Genomic DNA, 25,868 nt, shown 5'->3' with positions numbered 1-25,868 from the left:
TCCACGTTGATACTTTCGCGGCCGCAATTTTTTGTCGCGGTCTGCGTTCCACACCTCTTGGCCCAGTCTTGGTTTTTGTTCCAGTTTTGACTCCTTTATGAGTTGATTATGGCTCATTTTGAACAATCCCTGCAAACAAGCATATTAAGTTAGTTTTCGGAAATACCTTTATGTATTTTTGGCCCAAAATACAAGTAAAAGAGAGCAATTAATAGGCTAAAATCCCTACTTATCAGGCCCGCACCACAGAACCCGACAAATATCACAAAACCCGAACACCCATTCCGATATGAGTTCAACCATACTAAAATCATCAAATTCTGATACCATTTCGTCCCTCAAATCATGATTTTTCATTTTGAAACTTTTCTTCAAAAACCACCATTTTCCTCAACTCAAAACACAAATTAAATGATAAAAATAAATATAAAATCATAGAATATATTAAATTCTAGGTGAAGACCACTTACCCAATCGATTTGCTTGAAAAACCCTCAAAGAAGCTCCCAAAACCGAGGTCTAAAACTCAAAATATGGTGAAAATGGCCAAACCCTCGATTATAAACCTTCTGCCTAGGCATGACCGCACCTACAACATAATTAGCCGCCTCTGCGCAACCGCATGTGCGCACGTCCAAACTGCACCTACGCTTCCTCTCGCTTATGTGCCCCAAAATCCGTTGTTGCAGAGCGCCTGATGCGCACAAATTCTCTGCATTTGCGGAGGCTGCCAAGTCCAGTTCTTCTCGCACCTGCGTCAAAGTTCCGCAGGTGCGATTACACCACAACTCAGACCTCTTCACAACCACGAAAACCATTCGAAACTCGTCTGAAACACACCTCGGGCCCCCCGAGACCCCATCCAAGCATACAACCAAGTTCCATAACCTAACACGGACTCGCTTGAGGTCTCAAATCACATCAAATAACGACAAAATTATGAATCGTACCAAGAATCGAACTTATGAACTTTTAAATCTTCCAACTTCTAAAATCCGCGCCAAAACCTATCGAATCAACCCGGAATGATGTCAAATTTTACAAGCAAGTCATAATCAATATTACGGACCTACCCCAACTTACATAATTGGAATCCGACCCCAATATCAAAAAATCCACTTCCGGTCAAAATCTTCAAATATTCGACTTTCGCCATTTCAAGCCCAAATCAATTACAGACTTCAAATTCATAGCCCGGACATGCTCCTAAATCTAAAATCACCCAAAGAAGCTAACGGAAATGATAGAACTCCATTCCAGAACCGTCTTAACATAGTTCCGACTATGGTCAAAACCCTAAGACTAAAGCTTCTATTTTAGGGACTAAGTGTCCCAAATCACTCAGAATCGTCCGGTAATTGAATTCAACCACGCATGCAAGCCAATGCATATAATATGAAACTGCTCAGGACCTTATGTCACCGAACGGGACTTAAATTCTTAAAACGACGGCGGGATCGTTACATTAATCCACTAGTTGCCACTCTCTTTTATGGTAAGTTACTAAACCCGTTTTTATACTAGACAGTTGTTAATATTTTTATCATATCTCCTTGTGTTAAATTTTGTTTTAAGTGAGCGAAGCTTTTCTGGAAAGCTATTTCATAGTTCTATAACTTTTGTTCAGGTTCCAAACCCTTATTTTGCATGTATTTATTCGAAAAGGGGTGATAAAATACAAGTCAGGTACTGCCCAGATTTTCTATTTTACAAACCCTCCATGTACTATTATTAGTATTTTGAGCATAATGTTTTGTACGAAACTGATATATGGGTGATTCAAATTTTCTGAAATCCTAAGACATATATCTACAACTTTCATGAAGATCACACAGTCTAGTTTTTCTGTTTACATCTTGAGAACTAAGTCACAACACAAGATAATGGTGATGTCCAGAGTTTCTAATTTGAAAACTTAAGGTGATTTTTACCGATATCATATTTAATTCGACATGTTAAATGTTGGGAATAAATTCCCAACAGAAATAATATTCACGGTATAAAAACATAATAATAACGCAGCACCGAGAGACGGTAATCAACAAGAACACAGATTTTTATGCGGAAAACCCTTTTGAATAAGGGAAAAAATACGATCCCGAGAGGAGCAACTGATATCACTATAGCAAGAAATTTTACAGTTTGTAGGTCTGAGTAAAATACTCCAAAGACCACTACAACACTAAAAGAAATAATCCTCTTTTGATATTCCCATCTCACTACAATATCGCTCACTCTCTATTTTTCTCACAGACTATTTTCTTATACCCTATCTGTGAAATCTTATTCTTTCTTTCTCTTTGTTGGTGTATATAAATGAGAGCCGAAGCTCTCCTTTTATAGTGTTGAGTGCCTACCATATTTGACAATTTGCAAATCAAATAAGTCATAATGAATCTAACACTTTTCCTTCCTTTTCTTCTTTTTATTTATGAGAACGGACCCCAAAAATCTTTTTCTTTCTTTCATTTATAGGGTTGGACCCCACAAATCTCCCCCTCTAGACCCATTCACCTGAAAGAGGTAATACCAAACTTCTAGCTTGAGTGCATGCCGACAAGTTCTTTGCACAATTTGAACTTGTCTCTTGGTACCACCTTGGTCAGCATATCTGTGGGATTCTCACTTGTAGAAATCTTCAAGACATTTAGAGATTCATTCTCTACCATTTCTCGAATCCAGTGATATCGCACGTCGATGTGTTTGGTCCTTGCAAGGTACATGGAGTTCTTGCTAAAGTCTATTGCACTTTGACAGTCACAATAGATGACATACTCATTCTGATTCAATCCAAGCTCTTGAAGGAACAGTTCCAACCATATCATCTCCTTGCCAGCTTCAGTAGCGGAAATATACTCCGCTTCAGTTGTAGAGAGTGCGACACACTTCTGTAACCTTGACTGCCTGATATAGCTCCCCTAGAAAATGTAAACAAATATCCAGTAGTGTATTTTCTGTTATCAATGTCACCTGCCATATCAGCATCTGTATAGCCCTTCAAGATTGGATTAGATCCTCCAAAGCACAAACAATCTCCCGCGGTACCTCTCGGGTACCTGAGTATCCACTTGACTGCTTCCCAATGTTCTCTTCTAGGATTTTTAAGAAACCTACTGACAACACCAACTGCGTGAGCAATATCAGGTCTAGTGCATACCATTGAATACATCAAACTTCCGACGGCAGAGGAATAAGGAACTTTGGTCATGCTTTCATTTTCCTCCATTGTTGCGGGACACATATTCTTGCTTAACTTCAGATGACTAGCAAGAGGTGTGCTGACTGGATTAACATTCTTCATGTTGAAGCGTTCCAGTACACGTTCAATGTACTTCTCCTAAGACAGCCACAACTTTCTGCTTGTTCTCTCTCGAACTATTTTCATCCCCATAATTTATTGTGTTGGGACCAAGTCCTTCATATCAAATGACTTGGACAAATCACTCTTCAACTTTGCAATCAGCTCATTGTCTTGTCCTACAATTAACATGTCATCCACGTATAATAGTAATATAATAAAGTTGTTATCAGAAAATCTTTTGAAGTATACACATGGATCAGAGTAGGTCTTTATGTACATTTGACTTTTCATGAATGAGTCAAACTTCATGTACCACTGCCTTGGTGCGTGCTTCTCTTATTCAATTTGTACATCATGTGTTTCTTTCCAGCTATTTCAAATCCTTCTAGCTGCTTAATATAAATCTCCTCTTCCAAATCTCCATAAAGAAATGCAATTTTCACATCCAACTGCGCCACTTCAAGATCTAGGCTAGCTTCTAAGCTCAAAATTGTTCGAATAGAAGTCATTTTGACAACATATGAGAAAATTTCATCAAAATCAATACCTTTCTTCTATTCGAAGCCTTTAACCACCAATCGAGCTTTGTATCTGACCAGCTTGGCATTTCCATCTTTCTTTAGTTTAAAGACCCATTTGCATTTGAGTGGTTTTTTACCCTTTGGAAGTTCAACTATCTTGTACGTACCATTTTTCTATAGAGATTCCATCTCTTCTCTCATTGATTTCATCACCTCCTTAAGACTTTCTGGCTCTCCTTCATCATTGATGAGGACATACTCTGTGGAAGGGTACCTGCATGACTCTACCCTTGGTCTCTATGATCTCCTCAAAGGTCGAGGTTGTTCTTCTTCCTGAGTGGGGTACTCCACTTGCTCGACATTATCATCAAGTTGCTCCCCCAGCTCAATAAGCTCACCAGGTTGCCCCCTTGCTCGACAACCTCGTCGGTCATACTTTCTGCACTTGTGGGATAGTTAGAAGAAGAAGGAATGGTAACACGGTTAGAGATTATACCATTCTTTGTCTTCTTTGACAGATCATCTACAACTCCAACTTCATTTTCTCGGAAGATTACTTCTCTGTTTCTGATGACCTTCTTCTTTAAAAGATCCCATAATCTATATTTGAACTCTTCATCTCCGTATCCGATGAATATATAGGGAACAAATTTATCATCCATCTTTGTTCTCTGCTCCTTTGGTACATGTGCAAAAGCTCTGCAACTGAATACCTTCAGATGTGAGTAGGGCACCTCCTTGTTGGTCCAATCCCTCTCTAGGATGTCAAACGCCAACGGAACTGATAGACTCCTATTGATCAGGTAACAGGTTGTCTGAATTGCTTTACCCCATAATGACTTAGGCAGTTTAGCCATTCTGAGCATGTTTCTCACCTTCCCCACAATGGTGCGGTTCATCCTTTCGGCTACGCCATTGTGTTGTGGGGTTCCAGGAACTATCTTTTCATACCTGATCCCATGGCTCAAACAATACTCTTCAAATTCCATTGAAGTGTAATCACATTCATTATCACTTCGGAGGCGTTTTAGCTTTTGGCCTGTCTCCCTTTCCACTAGAGCATGAAACTTCTGAAAAACTTGAAACACCTGATCTTTGGTTTTCAAAATATAAATCCATAATTTTCGTGAAGCATCATCAATAAAGGTAACAAAATATTTGTTACCGCCCATCGATTCAATTTCCATTGGACCACAAACATTAGAATATACCAAATCAAGTATATTCAAATTTTTTTCAGACACTGTCTGAAATAAGACTCTATGCTGCTTACCAAATAAACAGTAGTCACAATGTTTTACCGTTGTACCTTTGGCATAAGAAATGAGTGATTTCTTGGAAAGAATCTGCAATCCCTTCTCGCTCATATGACCCATTCTTTTGTGCCACAAACCTGCAGAAATCTCATCTTGTGCCGCGTTCAATTCACCTTGGCATATTTCTGCATTTGTCCTATACAACGTGCCACGAGCAACTCCCTTTCCAATCTCACCAATGATCCCTTGGTGAGTCTTCACTTTTGATTTGCAAAATAGTTCTCGTATCCATCTCGGTCTAAAGCAATTCCCGAGATTAAGTTCATCCGCAAATCAGGTACATGTCGCACGTCCTTTAGAACCAATATGCATCCGACATTTGTCTTGATACAAATGTCACCGATCCCCGCAATCTTTGAGTAACTCGTGTTACCCATTCTCACAGTTCCAAAATCACCTATTAAATATCTACAAAAAACTTCTATTACCAGTGTGGCATGGTAAGATGTTGTTGTATCAACCACCCATTCTGACTCTGGACCTGAAAGGTGCATGCATTCCTCTTCCTCATTTATAAAGAGGACAACATTATCATTGTTTTGTACCATGGAGGTTGTGTTGTCGTCATTCTTCTGGCCACTGCTTTCACCTTTGCCCTTCCTTGGATTTGGGCAATCTCTTTTGAAGTAACCTGGTTGATCACAATTGTAGTTATTTCTGGCTCTTGATTTAGATCGGTTCATAGACTTCCCACGAGCTCCGGATCTACCATAGTTGCTTGAACTCTTTTTATAACTCCTGCCTCTACCTTTTGTGATAAGAGTCTATCCTTGATTTTCTGGCTTCTTTCTCATCTTCTCAAACACACCCTAAAACTACGTGACCGACACCTGGTACTCTACCATACCCGAGTGAACCATCTCATAGATTAATACACATCTATATGCCTAATAGGAGGATGCGAAAGCCTCTTCAATTACAATCATTTTAAGATACACGACAAACATGATTAATGTCTTTAAGTAAATATTTTTTCTTTGAAGGCAAAGCTTCATAAAGATAAAAGAAAGTTTCATTCATGTACGCCATGTGAGTAACCATAGGATTACAACCCAAAATGAATATTACTCTTGTCTATGGAATCTCTATGACGCAGAATAGAATAGTCAACCAAGGCATAACCTAGTAGCTCAAAAGGATAGTAATATAATAAAGTCCTCCATGAATACTAGCGTGGAGTCTCACCAAATAATGTCAATGGGAAATATAGAGATGCCCTATCCACGCGGCCCAAGCTGCTCAGGTCCAATCCCTGAAAATAGAAATGAAAATGTGGCCGAAAGGCCTAAGCTCCACATGCCTAGTACAAATCATGAACCATTCCCCAAAAGAAAATAGGACAAGATTTAAGAAGATATAAGATATGCAATAACAATTGATATAGAGAAAGAAGCCTTCATATCAATTAACAATTTAGAAAGTAAAATAAAATAATATGGTAAAACATATTTCAAAATCTTCCTTTAGCATTGATCTTTGCAAAATCATGTTAGATTTTTCATTTACCAGGAGCACTATATATCACCGACACGAAAGAATGTCAACTAGGTTATGTACCTAGCAGCAAGTATCATACACCCTACTTGCTCAGGTCATCTCATCGTTGTGCCGCACGAATCGACTCAGCCATGCTAATAAAGTAGCACAATAGTACCCCTAATGGGAAGTACTCTACCGTAGTTCCCAACCGTAAGGTAGGTTCTACGCCTATACCGGCACGTGTAGTTTCATGACCAAATGAGGAAAAGTATCCAAGGTCAATCTCGGTGAATTTAAGTAACTCCCAAAATCTTTACATTTATCAATGATGATATTTATAGCCAAATCAACTATTAGAGAATAGTTAAATCCAAGATATTTCACAACTCATGTATTTCTATTATTTTTTTTAAATACTACAAGTGTTATTCCTTATTTATTTACTTTTTTAAAAAATTAAGATAAAATATTTCAAGAAAATAATATTCATAGCACTTAAATCTTTTATGATGCAAGAATGGTACAATCCCAATTCGCTCGTCCCCACAAGCTAGGACTCATATTTAGAAACTCAATTTAATCGTGTTTCGATATGAGTATGGAGAAAAGTTCCGGGGGTAGTAAGTTTCAACGTACCTCAAATTGCTTCCAACCTTACCCGCAAATGATCCAATAATGCCAATGAGTCCCAATCTACATATACGAACTCAGATAATTCAAGAACGCATCACAACGATACCAACTAAACCAACTAAGTGTTTAACACTTAAGTCAAATTTCATAAGTTTAACAAAAATCCTCATTTCATCATTTGAAGGTCAATCCTTGAATTTTAACTCCAACTCATTCATTAAACTTTTTATGGGATCTAGTCGTTCCACTAAAAACTCAAAATAACATCGTTCAAACAAGACCCAACACTATTCATCATATTTACCAACCAACTCTTCAATTTGGTTACATACCATTGAATTCTCAAAATTTGGGCACTTATGACATAGAAACTTGATATACTCCAAATGCATTTGATGACCATGTAACCTCCACTAATTCAATAATTAACTATCGACATTATCCGTTAAGCATTCCAATAAATTTGTTCCACTCGAATAATCATGTAGCTCAGATTTAATTACATTGCATTCTCAAGCTCAAAATTAGTAGGAATTAACTAAAAGAATTTACGGGGCTTTACATTCTCATTGAGTAGAAGAGCTGATGTGACATCTTTCAACTCAATGGTAGTCTTACCGTGCAGGATGGTTGTTGCTAAATTATCGTACGAAGATGGAAATGAGTTCAATAGCAAGATGGCTTTATCTTCTTCCTCGATTTCACTCTGAGGTTGGCGAGCTGTGTGATTAGTCTGTAAAACACATTTAAATGTGATAAAAATTTTGTACCTTCACCCATGTGTAGGGCGTATAGCTGCTTCTTCAAGTACAATTTATTTGTCAGCATTTTGGACATGTATAGATTTTCCAACTTTGTCCAAATGCCACATGCGGTGTCTTCATCAATGATGTTATTTACCACACCATCTGATAAGTGCAACCTAATTACACTAGCAGCCCTTTCATCCAAGCCAGCCCAATCCTCAACTTTCATGGTATCAGGCTTTTTGGCATCAACATCTAGTACCTTGTGTAATCCTTGTTGGATGAGCAGATCCCTCATCCTTCGTTGCCGTGTTGAGAAATCGCTATCTCCGTTAAATTTTTCTACCTCATACTTTACTCTGAATATTTTTATTTTTCACCGAGTATAGTATTACCGACAATTAATAGTATTTCTATGAATGAGCAGAACTTGTGCTCTGATACCAGTTGTTGGGAATAAACCCCCTACAGAAATAATATTCAAGGTAATAAAATCGGAATAATAACGTAGCACCGAGATACGGTAATCAACAAGAATAAAAAGAACAACAAGAACACAAAGATTTTTACGTGAAAAACCCTTTTGAATAAGGGGAAAAACCACGGCCCCGAGAGGAGAAACTAATATCACTATAGCAAGGAATTTTACAGTTTGTAGGTCTGAGTAAAATACTCCAAATACCACTACAACACTCAAAAAAAATAATCCATTTTTTATATTCCCACCCCACTACAATATCGCTCACTCTCTATTTTTCTCACAGACTATTTTCTTATACCTTGTTTGTGAAACCTCACTCTTTCTTTCTCTTTGTTGGTGTATAGAAATGAGAGTCGAAACTCTCCTTTTATAGTATTGAGTGCCTACCATATTTGACGATTTGCATATTTGAAAATCAAATAAGTCATAATGAATCTCACATTTTTCCTTCCTTTTCTTCTTTTCATTTATGGGGACGGACCCCATAAATCTTTTTATTTATTTCATTTATGGGGATGGAACCCATATTAAAATCACTGAACTTATATAGATATTTGATTATGTATTTAAGGTTTATATATCTTTATAAAATCTAAGGGGAATTGTTTGAGGAAGTAGACGAATTTGGTTGGTCTATGGCGTAGACGATTCGAACGTCCACAAATTATGGTGGAACTGTTTTGTGGTAAAACACAAAGGTTTGTGTATAAACTTGATCTTGAAATTTCTGTACTTGCTGGATATTTGGAGATAACTTGAACTTTGCTTCCTTTCTCTTCACTTTATATCGTTGTATTGGTATTATCTCAATATTGCAAAATGTTCGCTTACTCACCCACTTGTACGGATTGCTTGATTATTTTGTATTCTTGTTGGGGCTTTGTCCTTCTTGTGGCAGTGACCTTGTCACTTATCTCGGCATATCTCTTGATTCGGATCTTTTATCATCTTGACTTTGGATTCGTAGTTCGTCTTAAATTATAGAATTTGTCCGTATTAAATACGAACTAGGAAGTTATTTTTAATATGGTTCTTGATTCTCTTAACTATTGGGTTTCGGCCCTACTTAATTTGGGGTTTTGGTCCATCTTGGTATTTGATTATGCATGGGTGATGGCATGACGTACATATTGGGAAAAAATAGATATGTGGCAAACTCTCTGGACTAATGCTATACGCTTTCTTAACACTTGAATCTTGAACATTGATATTGATATTTGAAAACACCTCAAGGTTTGATATTCGATACCTTTGATATATTTGCTTACTTGCTTTAAATTTATATTTCATTTGACCTACCTATGACTGAAAAGTGGAATTGGAGAATCTAATGGCTCCAAGACTAAAGTTAATACGCCACTAAGATTTATGTTTAGCGATAGTTGTTTTCTATCGTAGGTAATGTGCGAGAAGAGTTTTGAAGAGGGCCATTTGGAGTATTCCTTTTAGGAGCTTTTGTGGAGATCTCATCTGCATATGCACCTAGGTTTTGTATACTTTTGGGACTTGTACATGATCTATATGTCATACTTATGCAGGAAATTCTGGAGGCTTGTTGGATCTCAAGACCATAAGCTTGTAACTTGAATTTGGTGACTTATTTTGCTATTTTAGGGGTGTGTTAATAACCCAAGTCTTGTAATATGCTAAATTTACACTTTATCTTGTAAATATGTACAAAGGAAAAGACTAGTTATCCATTAATACTCACCAATTTGAAATTCATGTACAATACAAACATGTAGTGATATCGAGCGAAAAATACAATTTCATTAGGAAGTTGCTTTAACGTGTTGATAGAAGGGTTGTATCACATTATCTTGATACTTTAATATTGTATTTTATTTAAGATTTTTTACGAAGTGTGTTTTAAAAAAAACAAATATATTGCATTTAAAACCTTTACGCATGAGCCTATTTCCGCTACAAATTTTTTGTGAATGTCTTTTGGATTAATATATTCTGAACGTTGTAAGTAGTAAATTAGCTTTGTTTCGTAATTAGCGCCCTTCCAAATGGGATTGCTATATGTAACGACCCGACTTGTCATTTTAAGAATTTATGCCCCGTTCAATGACTTAAGGTCTCGAGCAGCTTCTCAATATGTATGATGATCTGCGGGTGTGGTCGAGTTTGATTTACTAAAGATTCAGAATTTAATTAAACGAACAATCCTTAATTTGAAGCTTAAATTGAAAGAGTTGACCGGAGAGTTGACTTTTGTGAAAACGACTCCGGAATAAAATTTTGATGATGTCAAAAGCTCCGTATGGTGATTTTGGACTTAGGAGCGTGTCGGAAAACTTATTTTGAGGTCTGTAGTGGAATTAAGCTTAAAATGCCGAAAGTTAAATTTTTGAAAAGTTTGACCGGGGGGTTGACTTTTTGATATCGGGGTCGAAATATTATTCTGAAAATTTGAATAGCTTCGTTATATTATTTATGACTTGTGTGCAAAATTTGAAGTCATTCCGGATTGATTTGATATGTTTCGGCACAAGATATAGAATTTGAAAGTTCAAAGTTCATAGATTTTGATTTGAGGTGCGATTCATCGTTTTGATGTTGTTTGATATGATTTGAAGTCTCGAGTAGGTCCGTGTTATGTTATGTAATTTGTTGGTATGTTCGGACGGGGTCCCGAGGGCCTCGGGTGAGTTTCGGATGCTTAAAGGATCGAATTTGGATTTGGAGGAGGAGCTGAAGCAGCTGGGTTGCTGGTGTGATCTCACCTGCGCGAAAAAGGGTTGCAGGTGAGAGCTCGCGGATGAGAGAAATGAGTCGCAGAAGCGAAAAATTCATGGGCTGGCCAGGCACCGTGGGTGCGAAAATTTTGCTGCGGGTGCAAAAAATTGGCCGCGGATGCGAAGACAGCGGGTGCAAAAAATTGGCCGCGGGTGCAAAAAATTCATCGCGGATGCGAAGGCCACGGGTGCGAAAAATTTACCGCAGGTGCGAAGAAATCACCGCGGATGCGAAAACCCCTGGGCAATACAAAAACAGAGGGGTTCCGAGCATTTGCCATTTTTGGGACTTTCAAGCTCGGGTTGGGCGATTTTAGAGCAAGGTTTTCACAGGAAAACTTGAGGTAAGTCCCTTGTGATCATTTCTACTCCATAATATTGAATTATCATCGAATAATCCGATTAGATTACATGTTTTTGAGGTGTAAATCGGGGGTTTGAACTTAGGGATTTGAAAACAAAAAATTAAGATTTGGAGGTCGAGTTGTTATTGGAATTCGATAAAATTGGTATGGTTGAACTCGTATCGGAATGGGTGTTCAGATATCATGAAAATTTTGTCGGGTTCCGAGGGGCGGGCCCCGCATTGACTTTTGTTGACTTTTTAGAATAAAATTTTATGTCGGCGCATTATTATCCGGAATTATTTTCGATGAATTTTAATGAAATTATACAATTAATTTGGATAGATTTGAGCTGTCCTGAGGTCAATTCAAGCAAGAAGGCTATTTTGGAATATTGGCCTAACTTCAAAAAGGTAAGTGTCTTGCTTAACCTTGAGTGGGGGAATTACCCCTTAGGCATTAAGTCTTATATTCCATTTGTGAAATGTAAAAAGACGTGTACGCGAGGTGACGAGTACGTACTCGGGATTATACGTGCAAAAATTTATTGAATTAAAGTCTTAGGCATTTTTCTGCCGTAAATTGGGAAATTGTGAAAAATTATTAAATCATCTGTTTGCCATGCCTAAATTCTTATTGTTGAATTTGTTTTTATATAATAATTTGATGTGATTATTACTTGAAATATTTATGAAATTTTGTGAGTATTCTTGGTTTAATATTTCTTGGAAATTAATTCCAATATGAATTTTCCTCTGCAAATAATTAATTAAATGAGCTTAAGAAGAGGTGTTTATATAATTATTGAAAATTTGAATTTAATGAAGACTTTACTTTATGTTGAGTAATTTCTATCTCCATTGATTATTTTTGGGTGTTATATACATTGTGTGGAGCCTTGGGCTATTTGTTGTGAAATTAATTGATTTTGTCATATCTTTGAAATTTGGTTGTGGCCATTGGACAAATTGTGATATGAATTGATTTTATTATGTTGCTGTGATAATTTACCGTGTAAATTATTGTGTTGTGTGAGTTGTTATTTTGGAGAGATAAGGGTGGAATTTTACCGTTGATATTATGTGATTATAAGGGTGGCATTTCACTGTTGTGTTTGTTGGAATATTGTCTGGGCGGAGCGATAAGGGTGGCTATAGGAGCGATAAAGGTGGCTATTGATATTGTCTGGGCAGAATGATAAGGGTGGCTATTATCAGGGACGATATGTGATGATGTGGGGTTGTGGTGTTGACAATTTTCATGTGATGTTGTCATTTTATTGTGTTTATTTTTATACCTTGTACAACTTGTCTTGTTGTTAGTAAATTGATAATAATCTTATTTATGTTCAAATTGGGAGCCTATGGCTATTGCCAGGCAGTTTATAAAATAAAATGTGGGCACAAGGTGCCGTGAATTGTGATATGAATTGGGGATATTGGCACGTGAATTGTCCGTGCAGTTGTGATTTAAAATGTGGGCACGAGTTGTTGTGATGAAATAATAATGATATTTGGCACGTGAATTGTCCGTGCAGTTGTGATATGAAATGAGGGCACGAGGTGCCGGGCAATTATGATGAATTAATTATGGGCACGAGGTACCGGATAATTATGATAAATTAATTATGGGCACGAGGTGCCGTGAAAATATGAAAATGGGCTTAGACTCGTATTTTGATGATTTTGAAATGAGGTGTCACATGGTGACCTTTTAATTGAAAGAATTATATTCAAAACATTTATTTGGAAGGATTTTTAATTAGAAAGTATTATATAAAAGAATTGTATTTTGAAAGATATTTATTTGAGGAAATTGTATTTGGAAAGATTTATTGAAAGAACTATATTTGAAAAATAATTATTTGAAAAAATTATATTTGAAAGAGAGTTATCTTGAAGAACTATGTGAAATACATTTATTTGAAGGGCTTGATTTAATTGGGTGTAATTGTGTTTATTAATTGTTGAGTGATATTAATGGTATTCTTGTTGTCTGTTGTGCATATCACTGGTTGTTTTATCCTGCCCTTATTATTATTTTCTATTATTTTGTATATTATATTACACAGGTTATTAGACTAGTGAGTGTCTTGACTGTACCTCGTCTCTACTCCATTAAGGTTAGTCTTAATATTTACTGGGCACCGCTGTGGTGTGCTCACTCTACACTTCTGCACATTTTTGTGCAGTGCCAGGTATTGAAGATAACGGACTTGAGCAGAGTTAAAGCGCGATCATAAGGATTCAAGGTAGAGTTGTTTGGCCGTCGCAGTCCCTTGGAGTCTTTTCATTTCATTGTACTGTTAATTTGTAATCAAATAGTATTGTATATTCGGTCCTCGTGATCATTTCATGTATTCAGTTAGAGTTCGTGACTCAGTACTACCAGTCTTGGGAGGTTGTGTATTGTAATTATTTTCGCTGTTAGATTTTTTTTAAAAAAATGGCTTCAAAATGTAATAGAAACCGGCTTACTTAGTCTTAGAGACTAGGTGCCATCACGACGCCTGTGGTGGGATTTTGGGTCGTGACACTATATCGGCACTAGCATTTTTGTCTCTTCTTGTTCAGGATCCTCTGGGACTGGAAAATGGTTCGTACTGAATATGTCTAGTTAGATCATTCCACTTGCACAAGTGTCCAACTTCCCTTTTGCTGTATTCGCTACTAGTATTTGACCCGTCAGTTCGACATTTTTGCAAACACTATCTCTATATGGAAAAACACCACCCACCCCAACCTCGCCCACCAACCACCCTAAATAGAACTATTATAAAGAGTAATTTTTTTTCATGTTGTAGATAGAGTACTTTTTTTATTTCAATGAAATGAGTATATTCTTTTCATGATGTAGTAAAAGTATTTTCTTTCATTTCAACAAAATGAGTACTTTTTTTATGATGTAGAAAAAAATATTTTCTTTCATTTGAACAAAACGCGTACTTTATTTTCATGATGTAGAAAAAATATTTTCTTTCATTTCAACAAACAAAGTATTTTCTTTTTCCTGGAATAGAAAAAGAATTTTTTTTCAAAAAATGAGTACTTTCTTTTCATGATGTAGAAAAAATATTTTCTTTCACTTGAACAAAACGAGTACTTTCTTTTTGTGATGTAGTAAAAATATTTTCTTTCATTTCAACAAAGTAAATATTTTCTTTTCCTGGAATAGAAAAGGTATATTTTTCAAAAAATGAGTACTTTCTTTTCATGATGTAGAAAGAGTAATTTCTTCCATTTCAACAAAACGAGTACTTTTTTTTCATGATGTAGAAAAAAATATTTTCTTTCATTCAACAAAATGAGTAATTTCCTTTCATGTTGTTGAAAAGATACCTTTTTCCCCTAAAAAATATAGTATTTTCTTTTTAGTTATCAAGCTCAAATTTTAACATTGTTCTTGTGTGAAAAAGTAAAGTAGCACATTAGTTCTTTTGGGTTTGTGTAAATTTTGAAAAGAATAATTAAATTCTTGAAGAAAATAGAATTCGGGGGGGAGGGGGGTGTACAAGAAACATGGGGATTTTGAGGAAGTTGGGTTGAGGAGAGTAGCATAAAAAATTATTTTTCTAAAAATATTTTATACTCTCTAACCAAACACTAAAAAATATTTTTCAGAAAACGTTTTTCACTCGCCAACCAAACAAGGGAAAATAAGTGATAAAACCACTCATTTTTCAGGAAAATATTTTCTAGTGAAACATTTTCCTTCATACCAAACACACCCTAAGTCTACTCAAATGACTGGCTACATTATGCTATCCGGACAAAAATGTACATTTGTGACTCAAACTTGATGCCACGGAAGTGACTATTGGTGATGATGGTGTTCTGCAGCCTCAGGGTCGCTTATGTATTCCTAATGTTGATTGCTTGAGAGAGTTGATTCCAGAGGAGAATCATATTTCACGTTATTCTATTCAGATGTCATGAAGATGTTCGTGACATGAGGCAACATTACTGGTGGCGGCGAATAAAAAAGGACATAGTTGGGTATGTATCGAGGTATCTGAATTGCCAGCAGGTTAAGTATGAGCACCAGAAGCTGGATGTTTTACTTCAGCAGATGGTTATACCAAAGTAGAAATGGGAGCGCATCACTATGATTTTGTGGTTGGTTTGCCGCGTATGTTGAGGAAATTTGATGTCATTGTCGATAGACTTACCAAGTCTGTGCACTTTATTCCGGTGATGACTATATATACTTCGGAGGTTAGCTCTAATTTACATGCAAGAGATCATTAGGTTGCATGGCGTGCCTATTTCCATTATTTCCGGTCGAGGCACTTAGTTCACTTTATATTTCTGGAGAACGGTACAGGGTGAGTTGGGTACCCGGATAGAGCTCAGCAGTGCCTTTCATCCACAAACTGACGGGCGGTCGGAGCGGATAGTTCAAATTATAGAGGATATGCTTGGGGCATGTGTGATTGACTTCGAAGGGTAGTGGAATCGATTCTTGCCATTGGTCGAGTTTGCATATAAGAATAGTTATCAGTCTAGTATTGAGATGGCTCCATTTAAGGCTTTGTATGGCTGAAGATGTCATTCCCCTATCGGTTGTTTTGAGCCCGGCGAGGCATCAGGAAAATAGTATGGAAACTTGATAAAATCTGATATTTATATTTACTGATAATGGAAACTTGATAAAATATGGTCTCACTATTTACCGATGACTCCTTCAATTTTTTTAAAATTATAATATGAGTATTTTAAAGTATTTTGTACGATAATATAATTTTACAATTCCTCTGTTTTCAACTAACTTGCATTTTATTTTGATACATTTTACAATAATACATATATTCAAATATCAATACTCTGTTATTTATACAATTTCATATGCTTTCCAAATAATTCTGTAATCACCCGATAAGTCGTTTTGAGTATTTACACTTCGCTCATTTATTTGAGGGCATGAGTAGCTCCGTATGATGTAATATGACTTATGTGAATTGTCGGTTTTGGTTTTCAGGTTATTCGGAATTGATTTGAAAGAATGATTCTTACCTATAAACTTTAAATTTGAAAGAGTCGACCAAGTTTGACTTTTTGTGAATTTGAACCCCGGAACGGAGTTTTGATTATTTCATTAGCTCCGTTGGGTGATTTTGGACTTAGGAGCGCGCCCGGATTGTGATTCGGAAGTCCGTAGTTGAATTTGGCTCCAAATGGCGAAAGTTGAAATTTTAAAAAGTTTGACAGGAGTGGACTTTTTGATATCGGATTCGAATTGTGATTCCAGGAATTGGAATAGCTTCGTTATGTTATTTGGGACTTGTGAGCAAAATTTGAAGTCATTCCGGATTCATTTGCTATGTTTCAGCACGAGTTATTGAATTTCAATGTTAAAGGTTCATAGATTTCGATTTGAGGTGAGATTCGTCGTTTTGATATTGTTATGTGTATTTTGAGGCCTCGAGTAGGTCTGTATTGTGTTATGGAACTTATTGGTATATTTGGACGGGGTCCCGAGAGGCTCGGGTGAGTTTCGGACGAGGTTCGGATCATTTCATTGCATTTTGGATTTTTGCTAAGATTTCTGGTTCTGGTGTTTCCACATTTGCGGAAGAATGGGCGCAGATCCGAGTTCGCAGATGCAGACAATTGGCCGCAGAAGCGTAGCAAGCTTGGCTGGAGGTCATCGCAGATGCGGAGGAGGAGTCGCACCTGCGAGTGCGCAGAAGTGGAAATTATTCTGCAGGTGCGGGGTTTGCTGGGCAAGGCTATTTTCGCAGAAGCGAAGTTTTTACCGCAAAAGCGGTGGTTGCAGATGCGACGAATTGTCCGCAAATGCGGAATCGCTGGGGCAGAAGCTATATTATCGAGGGCTTTGGTTCTTTCTTCATTTTTGGAGTTATGGAGCTCGGATTGAGGCAATTCTTGAGGCAATTTTTACCATATGAATTGGGGTAAGTATTCTCTACTCATTTTGGGGTATATTTCATGAATCTACCTTCGTTTTTGGTAATTAGATTGTTAATTTTATAGAGAAAATTTGGGGTTTTGGCCTAAAGTTTCATAATATAAATTTTTTGAGATTTGAACATGGAATTGGGGTCGGAATTGAGTGAAACTAGTATGGTTGGACTCATAATTGAATGGGTTGTTGAATTTTGTAAATTTTTTGGGTTCCGAGGTGCGGGCCCGGGTTGGGCTTTTGGCCGATTTTGGATTTTTTATTCAAGATTTGATCTTTTCGATCGGGATTGGTTCCTTTAGCATTGTTTGATGTATTTGAGTTGTTTTTTGTTAGTTTTTTAGCCGTTCAGAGGTCAGAACGCGCAGGGTAGTATTTTGGAGCATCTCTTGGCTTGCTCGGTGTTGGAATTGGTTTGTTCGAGGTAAGTAACTCTTCTAATCTTAGTGTTGAGGGTATGAAACCCCGAAATACGTGTTATGTGATTGATATTGAAGTGACGCACATGCTAGGTGATGGGCGCGTGGGCGTGCACCATGTGAATTGAGACTCTGTTGTTCCCATGGCACTGTATAGTGGTCCTACTTTGTTGATATCCGTGTTTTCACCATGTGATAAAGTAGTTAAGTTGTCAATCATGCTAGATATCATGTTTAGGCATTATGCCAATACTGTTTGGACCCATAGTGGTCATTTCTTAATGTCATCTCACTGATTTCATTGATATTTCATACTCAGTCATATCCATGCATTCATACCTTATCTCAGTCTCAGGTATTATTTATTGATACATCATATCATTATTATCGGGCTAGTTTCATGACATTGTGAGCCAGTGAGTGAGACTAGAGAGATTGATGACTGAGTTAGGCCGAGGTCCTGAGTGAGAGTGACATTTTGGGATCGGGCTGCATGCCGCAGCATATTATATTGATTATATTTTATATGGATCGGGTTGCACGCCGCAACGAGCCTTCGAGCGCAACAATATTAGATCGGGTTGCATGCCTCAACAATATTGGATCGGGCTGCACGCCGCAGCAATATAGCGCTTGGGCTGAAGGAGCCCTTCCGGAGTCTGTACACCCCCAGTGAACGCAGGTACCTATTTAGAATATGTAACGGACCTTATGGTCATATATGGATCGGGCTACACGCCGCAACAGCTATGGTACAACAGTGAGTGATTGAGTGTGTTGAGCATTGAGCATAGTGAGAGAGAATGCGAGACAGTGAGATTGAGTACTCTGAGAGTGTGAGTACATGAGCTCATCATTGAGATGCATTGCATTTGACATGCGTATTTGAGATACATGCATAGAGATGCATTTCCTTCTGCTACCCGATTTTGGGGACATTTATGATTTTACCTGTATCTTGACATGTAGGCATAGAGAAGTACTTTCCTCATGCTATCTGAAAATGAAACATCTTACTATTTGTTGAAAGGAGTTTTGGAAAACAAAAATCACAGTTTTCAAACTTACTCGTACTTTGACTTTTTTCGGTAAAAGATTTGGATTTTCACTGAGATGCTTGAAAAGAAATGCCTATTATTTTTTGGAATTGTGAACGAACTGAGCATTTTATTTTTGAGATACTCTTTTGTTATTGTACTATACTGTTATGAAATGTGGTAGAATATTGGTGTTGTACCTGACCTTTTTGTTAGCTCGTCACTACTTTCAACCTAAGGTTAGGTTTTGTTACTTATTGAGTACATCGGGTCGGTTGTACTTAAACTATACTTCTGCACCTTGCGTGCAGATGTTGGCTGCTGATGTTGTTGTGTTCGATGAGAGCTGGATTGAAGATGTACATGTATCCCGGTTGTAGCTGCCTCTTGTTGGTGGTAGCTTTAGATCTGTAAAACTTTGTTTATGTACTATTCAAACAGACTATGTATTTATTTCATTTCCGTTTTGTAAACTATATTCTTAGAAACTCATGATTTGTACTACCAGTTTTTTATGAATGTATCAGATTCAGATTCAGATAGTTTCTTTACTTAATTACTTTATTAATTGTTATTGGAATTGATTAGTGGTTAACTGGCTTACCTAGCAGGTTGAGTTAGATGCCATCACGACTAGTTAGATTTTGGGTTGTGACAAATTCACGTGAAGGTAAAAAATAATTAAAAAACAACTCAATATAGTGTTCATCGAGCAGAAAAATGTATTTTTGATGCATAAAGTGTATTAATCTTCTTAAACATCGTGTCTTATTGTATCAGATATAGAAAGAACTTTTGCTTTGGGCAAACAAGGACCTTGGTTGATTGTCCAAATCAAGAAATTGCGCTGGATTGACCTTTTCAGAACCATTATTTATATTTTAACCCTATTAAGGAAAAATTTAAAAAAATAGTCTCGCGCCGGAATTTTGAAACACCAGGAATTCAGACAGTATGTTGTGAAATTCTGGGAGCATCCTTTAAAATTCTAGCAGTGTGCTTCAAATTTTAGCGGCATACTTTAAAATTCTGAGAGCGTATTTCAAAAGTCGGGCATTGTGCTTTAAAATTCTGGTGTGGGGACTATTTTTGTAATACTTTTTTTTTATATCAGGGTTAAAATTTAAACGGTGGCATTAAAGGATCCTATTTGTGCAAATCGCCCGTAGCGTATTGGTCCTAAAGTGCTCGAACCAGCCCATTTCCTCCCCGACCCGAACAGATGAAACCCAAACCCATAAAAGGCGGGATGTAAAACCGCCTTTCTCGAGCTGTCACTCTCAGTAGTTCTTCTAAGTTCCAGAACCTCACCGGCGAACCATGGCGGAGCACCACCCTTCCACCGCCACTTCCTCTAACATCTTCTCCCAGAAAAATTCCGGTCCGCCGGACGACACCGTGTACTTCTCCATATACCCAGATTTCTCCTTAAACCCAACTTCTCCACCCACCACCATCACTTCTCAGCTCCAATCCCTTCACCTCCAAATACTCCAAACCCTATCCCGTTACACTTCCAGCTACATATGGCAGCACGAACCCTTAAAACTCTCACTTTCCGCCACCGCCACCCCTCCCCATCTTTCCGGCAAGCTCCGTTACGGCGACAACCTCGAAGATGAATGGTTCGTCGTATTCCTGCTATTCGAAACCTCAAAACACTTTCCTGATGTCTCTATTCGTGTTTGGGACAGTGACGGCGAGTTTTTGTTAATTGAAACCGCATTTCATCTCCCCCGTTGGGTTAACCCGGACACAGCGACGAATCGGATTTTCATTCGAGGTGGGTTTCTCCATATTATCTCTAATTCTCTAATACCCTCTACCCCGGAACTTCGTGAGGCGCTAGTTTTATTAAGCAATAATATCAGTTCTCTTCAAACTAGAGCACCCGAGGGAGTGCAGCGTCAGTTAGAGAATAGGTTAAAGGAGTATCCTAATAGAGCGGAGAAGAATGTGCATCGGGTTAGGGTTACGGTTCCGGTGTCAGTGGCAAAGGTGTTAAAGCACGAGCCTTGTTTGATTTCGATTGCTGTTGAAGGGTTTTACGATAGGGATATAGATACTATGAAGTTTGCAGCGAAGACGGAGAAGTTTTTGGAGAAAGGGAGTGGAGAAGAGCTGGTGCAGGTGATGGTTAGGATGTCCAGGGCAATGTATGCACAGTTGGTGCAGCAGACGTTTCAGGCGCCAAAACGCTATCCACCATTGCCACCTAAGAGTGATTTAGGTGCTTATTTGGAAGCTGAGCTAGGGATGAAGATTGCTTGTGGATTTGAGATGATTTATCAGTTGAGAAAGACACAGGGCATGGAGGGAAAAGGGAGTACTTGGGATGCATTTAGACAGAGTCTCGAAAGGAGTGGGTATTTTGAAGGGTTGTTGCCGGGATCAAAGGAGTATAAAAGATTGATGCAGAATGCTGAGGAGTATTACAAGAATAGTTTACTGCATGCACGAGAAAGGTAACTGTTGTTTGTCAGTTTGTGTAAAAGCTTGATTTTTTTAATGAAATTATAGAATATGCATGTTTAAAGACCTACTAGAGTTTGTTTCATAAGCTTTGGTACAATTGGTTTCTTGGGTAGGACAAGTTCGAGTTATATTTGGCATTTGGTGTATATATGTCTAGTTTACTTCCCTGCCAACTGCCAAGGGGGGATGATGTATGCAATGGTTTCTTGAATGATATTATTGTGAAATAACAAACAAAAATGTGGGTTGCACCACTAAGAATATCTGCAAATTTGGGTAAAATTAAATTATGCCATCGTGTTTATATTATCATGATAAAATTTCTGCATACTGGGTAATGAAATGGGCATTGCCTGATCAGGGTCTGTCTGGTACCATTTGCAACTTCACGAATCCTAGGCTAAATATCTCCTGGGTGCGTCTGTTTAGCTTTGTTTCTTGTTTATAGGCCTATCAATTGTTATGGATTTTCAGTAATGAGTTCAAATTGTTGTATACTTTCCTACGTGTCCTAGATGTCAAAAGGAAAATTTGAAGCAGAATTTGTGTATACAGAAATGATACTGGATTTTGAAACCTTTTGCCTTATTTATTTAATAAAGAAAACTTGGAACTGGATTTTGAATCTCCGAGAGAAGTTGTTAGTCTTTGAATACTTACGTCCTGCCTTACTGAAAGGAAAGCTTGAAAATGGTAATGTAAGGGACACGGTCATATTGTTTACTGTAATGGTACTTTTTTCTCTTGGCTTGATTCACCATTTTCTCCACTTATTGCTTGATATGCTGATAATACTGTTTATACTAATCTTGTCTGAGATGCACTTGTGGGTCATTTACGTATTCCTTAGCCTATTACTAACCAACTTCTGGAAAAAGCAGTGATATGCTAAGTGCTCCAGTGCGAAGAATAGATGAGATCCTTGCGCTTCCCGAGTCTGCTGATGACTTTAAGGATCAGGAGCTGCCACCCTCTGATGATGATTCATGGCTTTATGATGGGGAGGATGAGCTAAATGCCTCTCTTCAAGAGAGGCAAAAGGAGATGGAACTGTACAATTCAAAAAGGAAACAGAAATCAAAAGAGCAGGATGGGCCCAGCAATGGCTCTGATAATTTTGATCTTAAAGATATATCAAAGTCTATGCAAGCATTTGTCACGAAAGTGGCCAGCTATGAAGGTGCAGAGGTTCCAGAAGACAGGTTTTTGTCCTTCACTCTTCTCATTTCAACACGTGGATTGGCATATACTTGGTTTCTTTTGTGTTATTTTACTGACGAGAGGTTAGATTGAAACAACTTATATTTATCGGGTTTGTGCTATTTGGATTAACTGACTTGCTGATTATCGTGATTGTCTTTGTACGTATTCTGGGGTGCAAGGGTAAAATAGATCAGATAGTTATGAAGCAAGAGATTGTGTCATAAATTTGGATTAACTGACTTGCTGATTATCGTGATTGTCTTTGTACGTATTCTGGGGTGCAAGGGTAAAATAGATCAGATAGTTATGAAGCAAGAGATTGCGTCATAAATTTGGTCATAAAATTAAGTTCCTTGCAATATATATAAAGTCAAAGGAGGGCTAGTTTGGTTAAACATATCATATCTATATTCTTTTGGAGCAGCATCTCCTTGAAAATAAGGGTGTAGTGAGTCAAACTGGTAAATAAAGAAGGGCACGCGCCCATCCTCCTGTAACTTATTTTGGCTTGTTCTCTATCTCCTATAGGAACGTAAAGGAAGTGGACTTTGATGTGGATCGCTTTATGAAAGACATGGAATCATTTGTGAGGCGTCAGGGCTCTGGAGACACTGGCAGTGATGCTGATATAGAAGAAGAATCATCATCAGATATGGAGTTTGGTGAGTCACATTTTTTATTTCTTTAAGTCGATCTTTTTAGTAACAATAGCCAAATGTTATTTATTAATTATATATGCAGATTGGAATTTTTCACTTATTTATAATATTGGTAGGTCTGTACCAACGAAAATTGCCTAGTTTTAGATGGGATATCTCTCAGCTTTTTCTTTCAATTTTTCCTACCATTGTTTTTTTTTGTGAGGGGAGGTGGGAGAGGGCAGAGGGATGTGAGACTTGGTCCCCCTTAGGCTGGGTATGGTTGAGGTAAGGTGGTAGGGCGCCGGATCATTTTTCTGTTTCGGTATGAGGTGAAGTGATAGTGGAGCTGACCCTCCATGACAACTTTTACCCGTCCAATTCTAATATGTCCGAATGTGGACAAAAAATCACGTTTATATAGGGAAGTCAACCAGGTAGTTTCTCTCCCTTGTCCTCCCTCCCTCTTCCTGGGGAGGAACTTAACATAGTATTGGTGCAAGTTCATCTTTTGAACTTCATTTTTCACCAAGTTTACAATCCCAAACTCCTTCCAGAAATACTAGAGGATTGGGGGTGAGGGATATGCTCAAAATGAAAACATCTTCTACATGTTCTCAACCCCCCCCCCCCCCCAAAAAAAAACCCCACCCCTACCCCAAGCAGAAAAAAATGCAATAGAAGAAGAAAAAATGACATTTCTTGGACATGCAGATGAATCTGAAGATGAGAATGATATGGCCGAGCCATCTGATGATGATGATGAGGAAGGTGCCGCTTTCATGCATTCATATTCTGATGCTCTGAATGAGGAACTTAAAGGCAGCACACTGAGTAATACATTTGTCCGTGCACATGAACAATCCGTTAAGAAAGATGAGGTTAGTCCACACTTCCAATTAAATCTATATTTATTTTCTGATCTTGCCTGGAGATCAAGTTTCAGCTGGTAGCAATTTTCCTGCTATGTTAAATTTACAGTTCATTTCTGTGCCCCAAAATCGTTTTAGCATTGACAAAAGTGTTTTATTTGGTAGATAATGGGTTCTCGTAAAGTCATTTAGCTTGTTGCTCAGGACATATACCCCCTATTCTGTAAATCAGAGACAGAAGACAGAAAAAGTGAAAATTGTCATTGTACATTGCATTTCTAGTTACAAATAATATTGTTAAGATTACTCATTGGACAAATATATGAAGCAGGGAACATCTAATGCTACAGAAAGCATGGAAGAGGAGTTCACTCCAGTAGATGTGGATTTCAATCTTGTAAAGAATTTCCTCGATTCATTTTCTTCTCAAGAAGGACTTCCTGGACCTGCTTCTAACTTGCTTGGACTCATGGGTTTACAGCTACCACCGGATGCTAGCAAAGGGAAATAAGCATATTTTGTGTCTGCAGCTTATTTCTCTACTTCCTTTCTATAATCTGTTTTTCTTTATGATTGCCATGGATTACTCCTGCAGGCTAAGCTGAAGTTAGAGATCGACCACATTCTAGTGTACTCGGGCATATTCTCATAAATGACAAGCGAAAGCAACACAACTCCAGGAGCCACCTTCTTGAAACGGAAGATTATCTATTGTGTCAATTGTTCTCTGCATCAGTATATGTTCCAATATGAATCGAGAACTTTTGTGGCAAGGGACGATATTTATGACAAACATATTAGAATTATTAGATACACATGAGAGAGATGGATATTAGAATTATTAGATGCCAGGGTCCTTTTGAGGCCAATAGGCATATGATGCGATTATGATGCAATTGTATGAGTTTGGAGTTGTGAGAGGTCTCCCCTTAAGGGGGAGTATGGTGTGTTCATTCTATCTATTTCATTTTCCCCTAGTTATTTTTAAGTCAGACTTGGGATTTTTGAAAAGAAGTAGATAATTGATTTGAGAACGAGAGCAGAGTTATTATGAAGCTATGCACTAGTTTATCTACTGTTATAGTTGGTATAATATTCAATCTGCAAATTGTTCATCTAGTGTATCATTTTGCGCATGACAACTTTATTTAGTTTAAAATAACTCTGTTTCAGATCATCGTTAATCAACTTCTGAGCTATGTTAAAAGTGCAGCTTTGCATGTGAACTCTTTTTGGTTTAATAACAAGTAGCACCTCTGATTTTCTTTGAGCATTCTTTAAACCTTTCTCATCTTTAATGACAAATGTTTACAAACACTACGTTCGTTCAAAGTCAATAGAAAAAAAAAAGAATTTGACTCCATTTTAGTTTTTTCTCTAGTGTAATGCTTTTATTTTATCAGCAATTTTTCATCCAATAGAGTAAAGATTTATAACCTCTAACTATATTGATCAAATTGTACACGCTGTTCGATCTCGTTTGGTTTTGTATTTTCTTAGAAATAGTTAAATAATAGTATGCTACTAAAAAGAGCAGGAAACAAATACTAATAGCCTATATGATCATCAAGAGTGGGTTTGGTGAGAATCCTCCACTTCCAATCATGAAGTGTGAGTTCGAGTTACCTCAAAAATAAAGTGGGGAGTTTTTGGAGGAGGGAACCGAGTTTCTATCGGATACAATCTCTCTACCTCAGGGTAGGGGTAAGGTCTTTATTGTTGTTGTTAATCAATTTT

General features: G+C 37.5%; 1 protein-coding gene across 1 annotated transcript; it reads left to right on the top strand.

Annotated features, from left to right (window-relative positions):
• Positions 1-20,036: 20,036 nt before the first annotated feature.
• On the top strand, positions 20,037-25,186 carry LOC107812260 (protein ecdysoneless homolog). Its single transcript, XM_016637316.2, has 5 exons — positions 20,037-21,408; positions 22,300-22,620; positions 23,150-23,283; positions 23,974-24,140; positions 24,463-25,186. The coding sequence occupies exons 1-5, from the start codon at positions 20,264-20,266 to the stop codon at positions 24,640-24,642; spliced, it is 1,947 nt and encodes a 648-aa protein (XP_016492802.1). The 5' UTR covers positions 20,037-20,263; the 3' UTR covers positions 24,643-25,186.
• Positions 25,187-25,868: the final 682 nt, after the last annotated feature.

This window comes from Nicotiana tabacum, chromosome 13 (assembly GCF_000715075.1).
Source record: "Nicotiana tabacum cultivar K326 chromosome 13, ASM71507v2, whole genome shotgun sequence".
Classification (NCBI taxonomy): domain Eukaryota; kingdom Viridiplantae; phylum Streptophyta; class Magnoliopsida; order Solanales; family Solanaceae; genus Nicotiana; species Nicotiana tabacum.
Note: the sequence above shows the minus strand (reverse complement) of the source record. Positions and strands in the feature narration are given on the sequence as shown.

Coding starts and splice junctions, on each gene's coding strand:
- LOC107812260 (XM_016637316.2), top strand. CDS start 20,264: ATGGCGGAGCACCACCCTTCCACCGCCACTTCCTCTAACATCTTCTCC. Junction 22,621..23,149: donor GCAGAGGTTCCAGAAGACAG/GTTTTTGTCCTT, acceptor TATCTCCTATAG/GAACGTAAAGGAAGTGGACT. Junction 24,141..24,462: donor AATCCGTTAAGAAAGATGAG/GTTAGTCCACAC, acceptor TATATGAAGCAG/GGAACATCTAATGCTACAGA.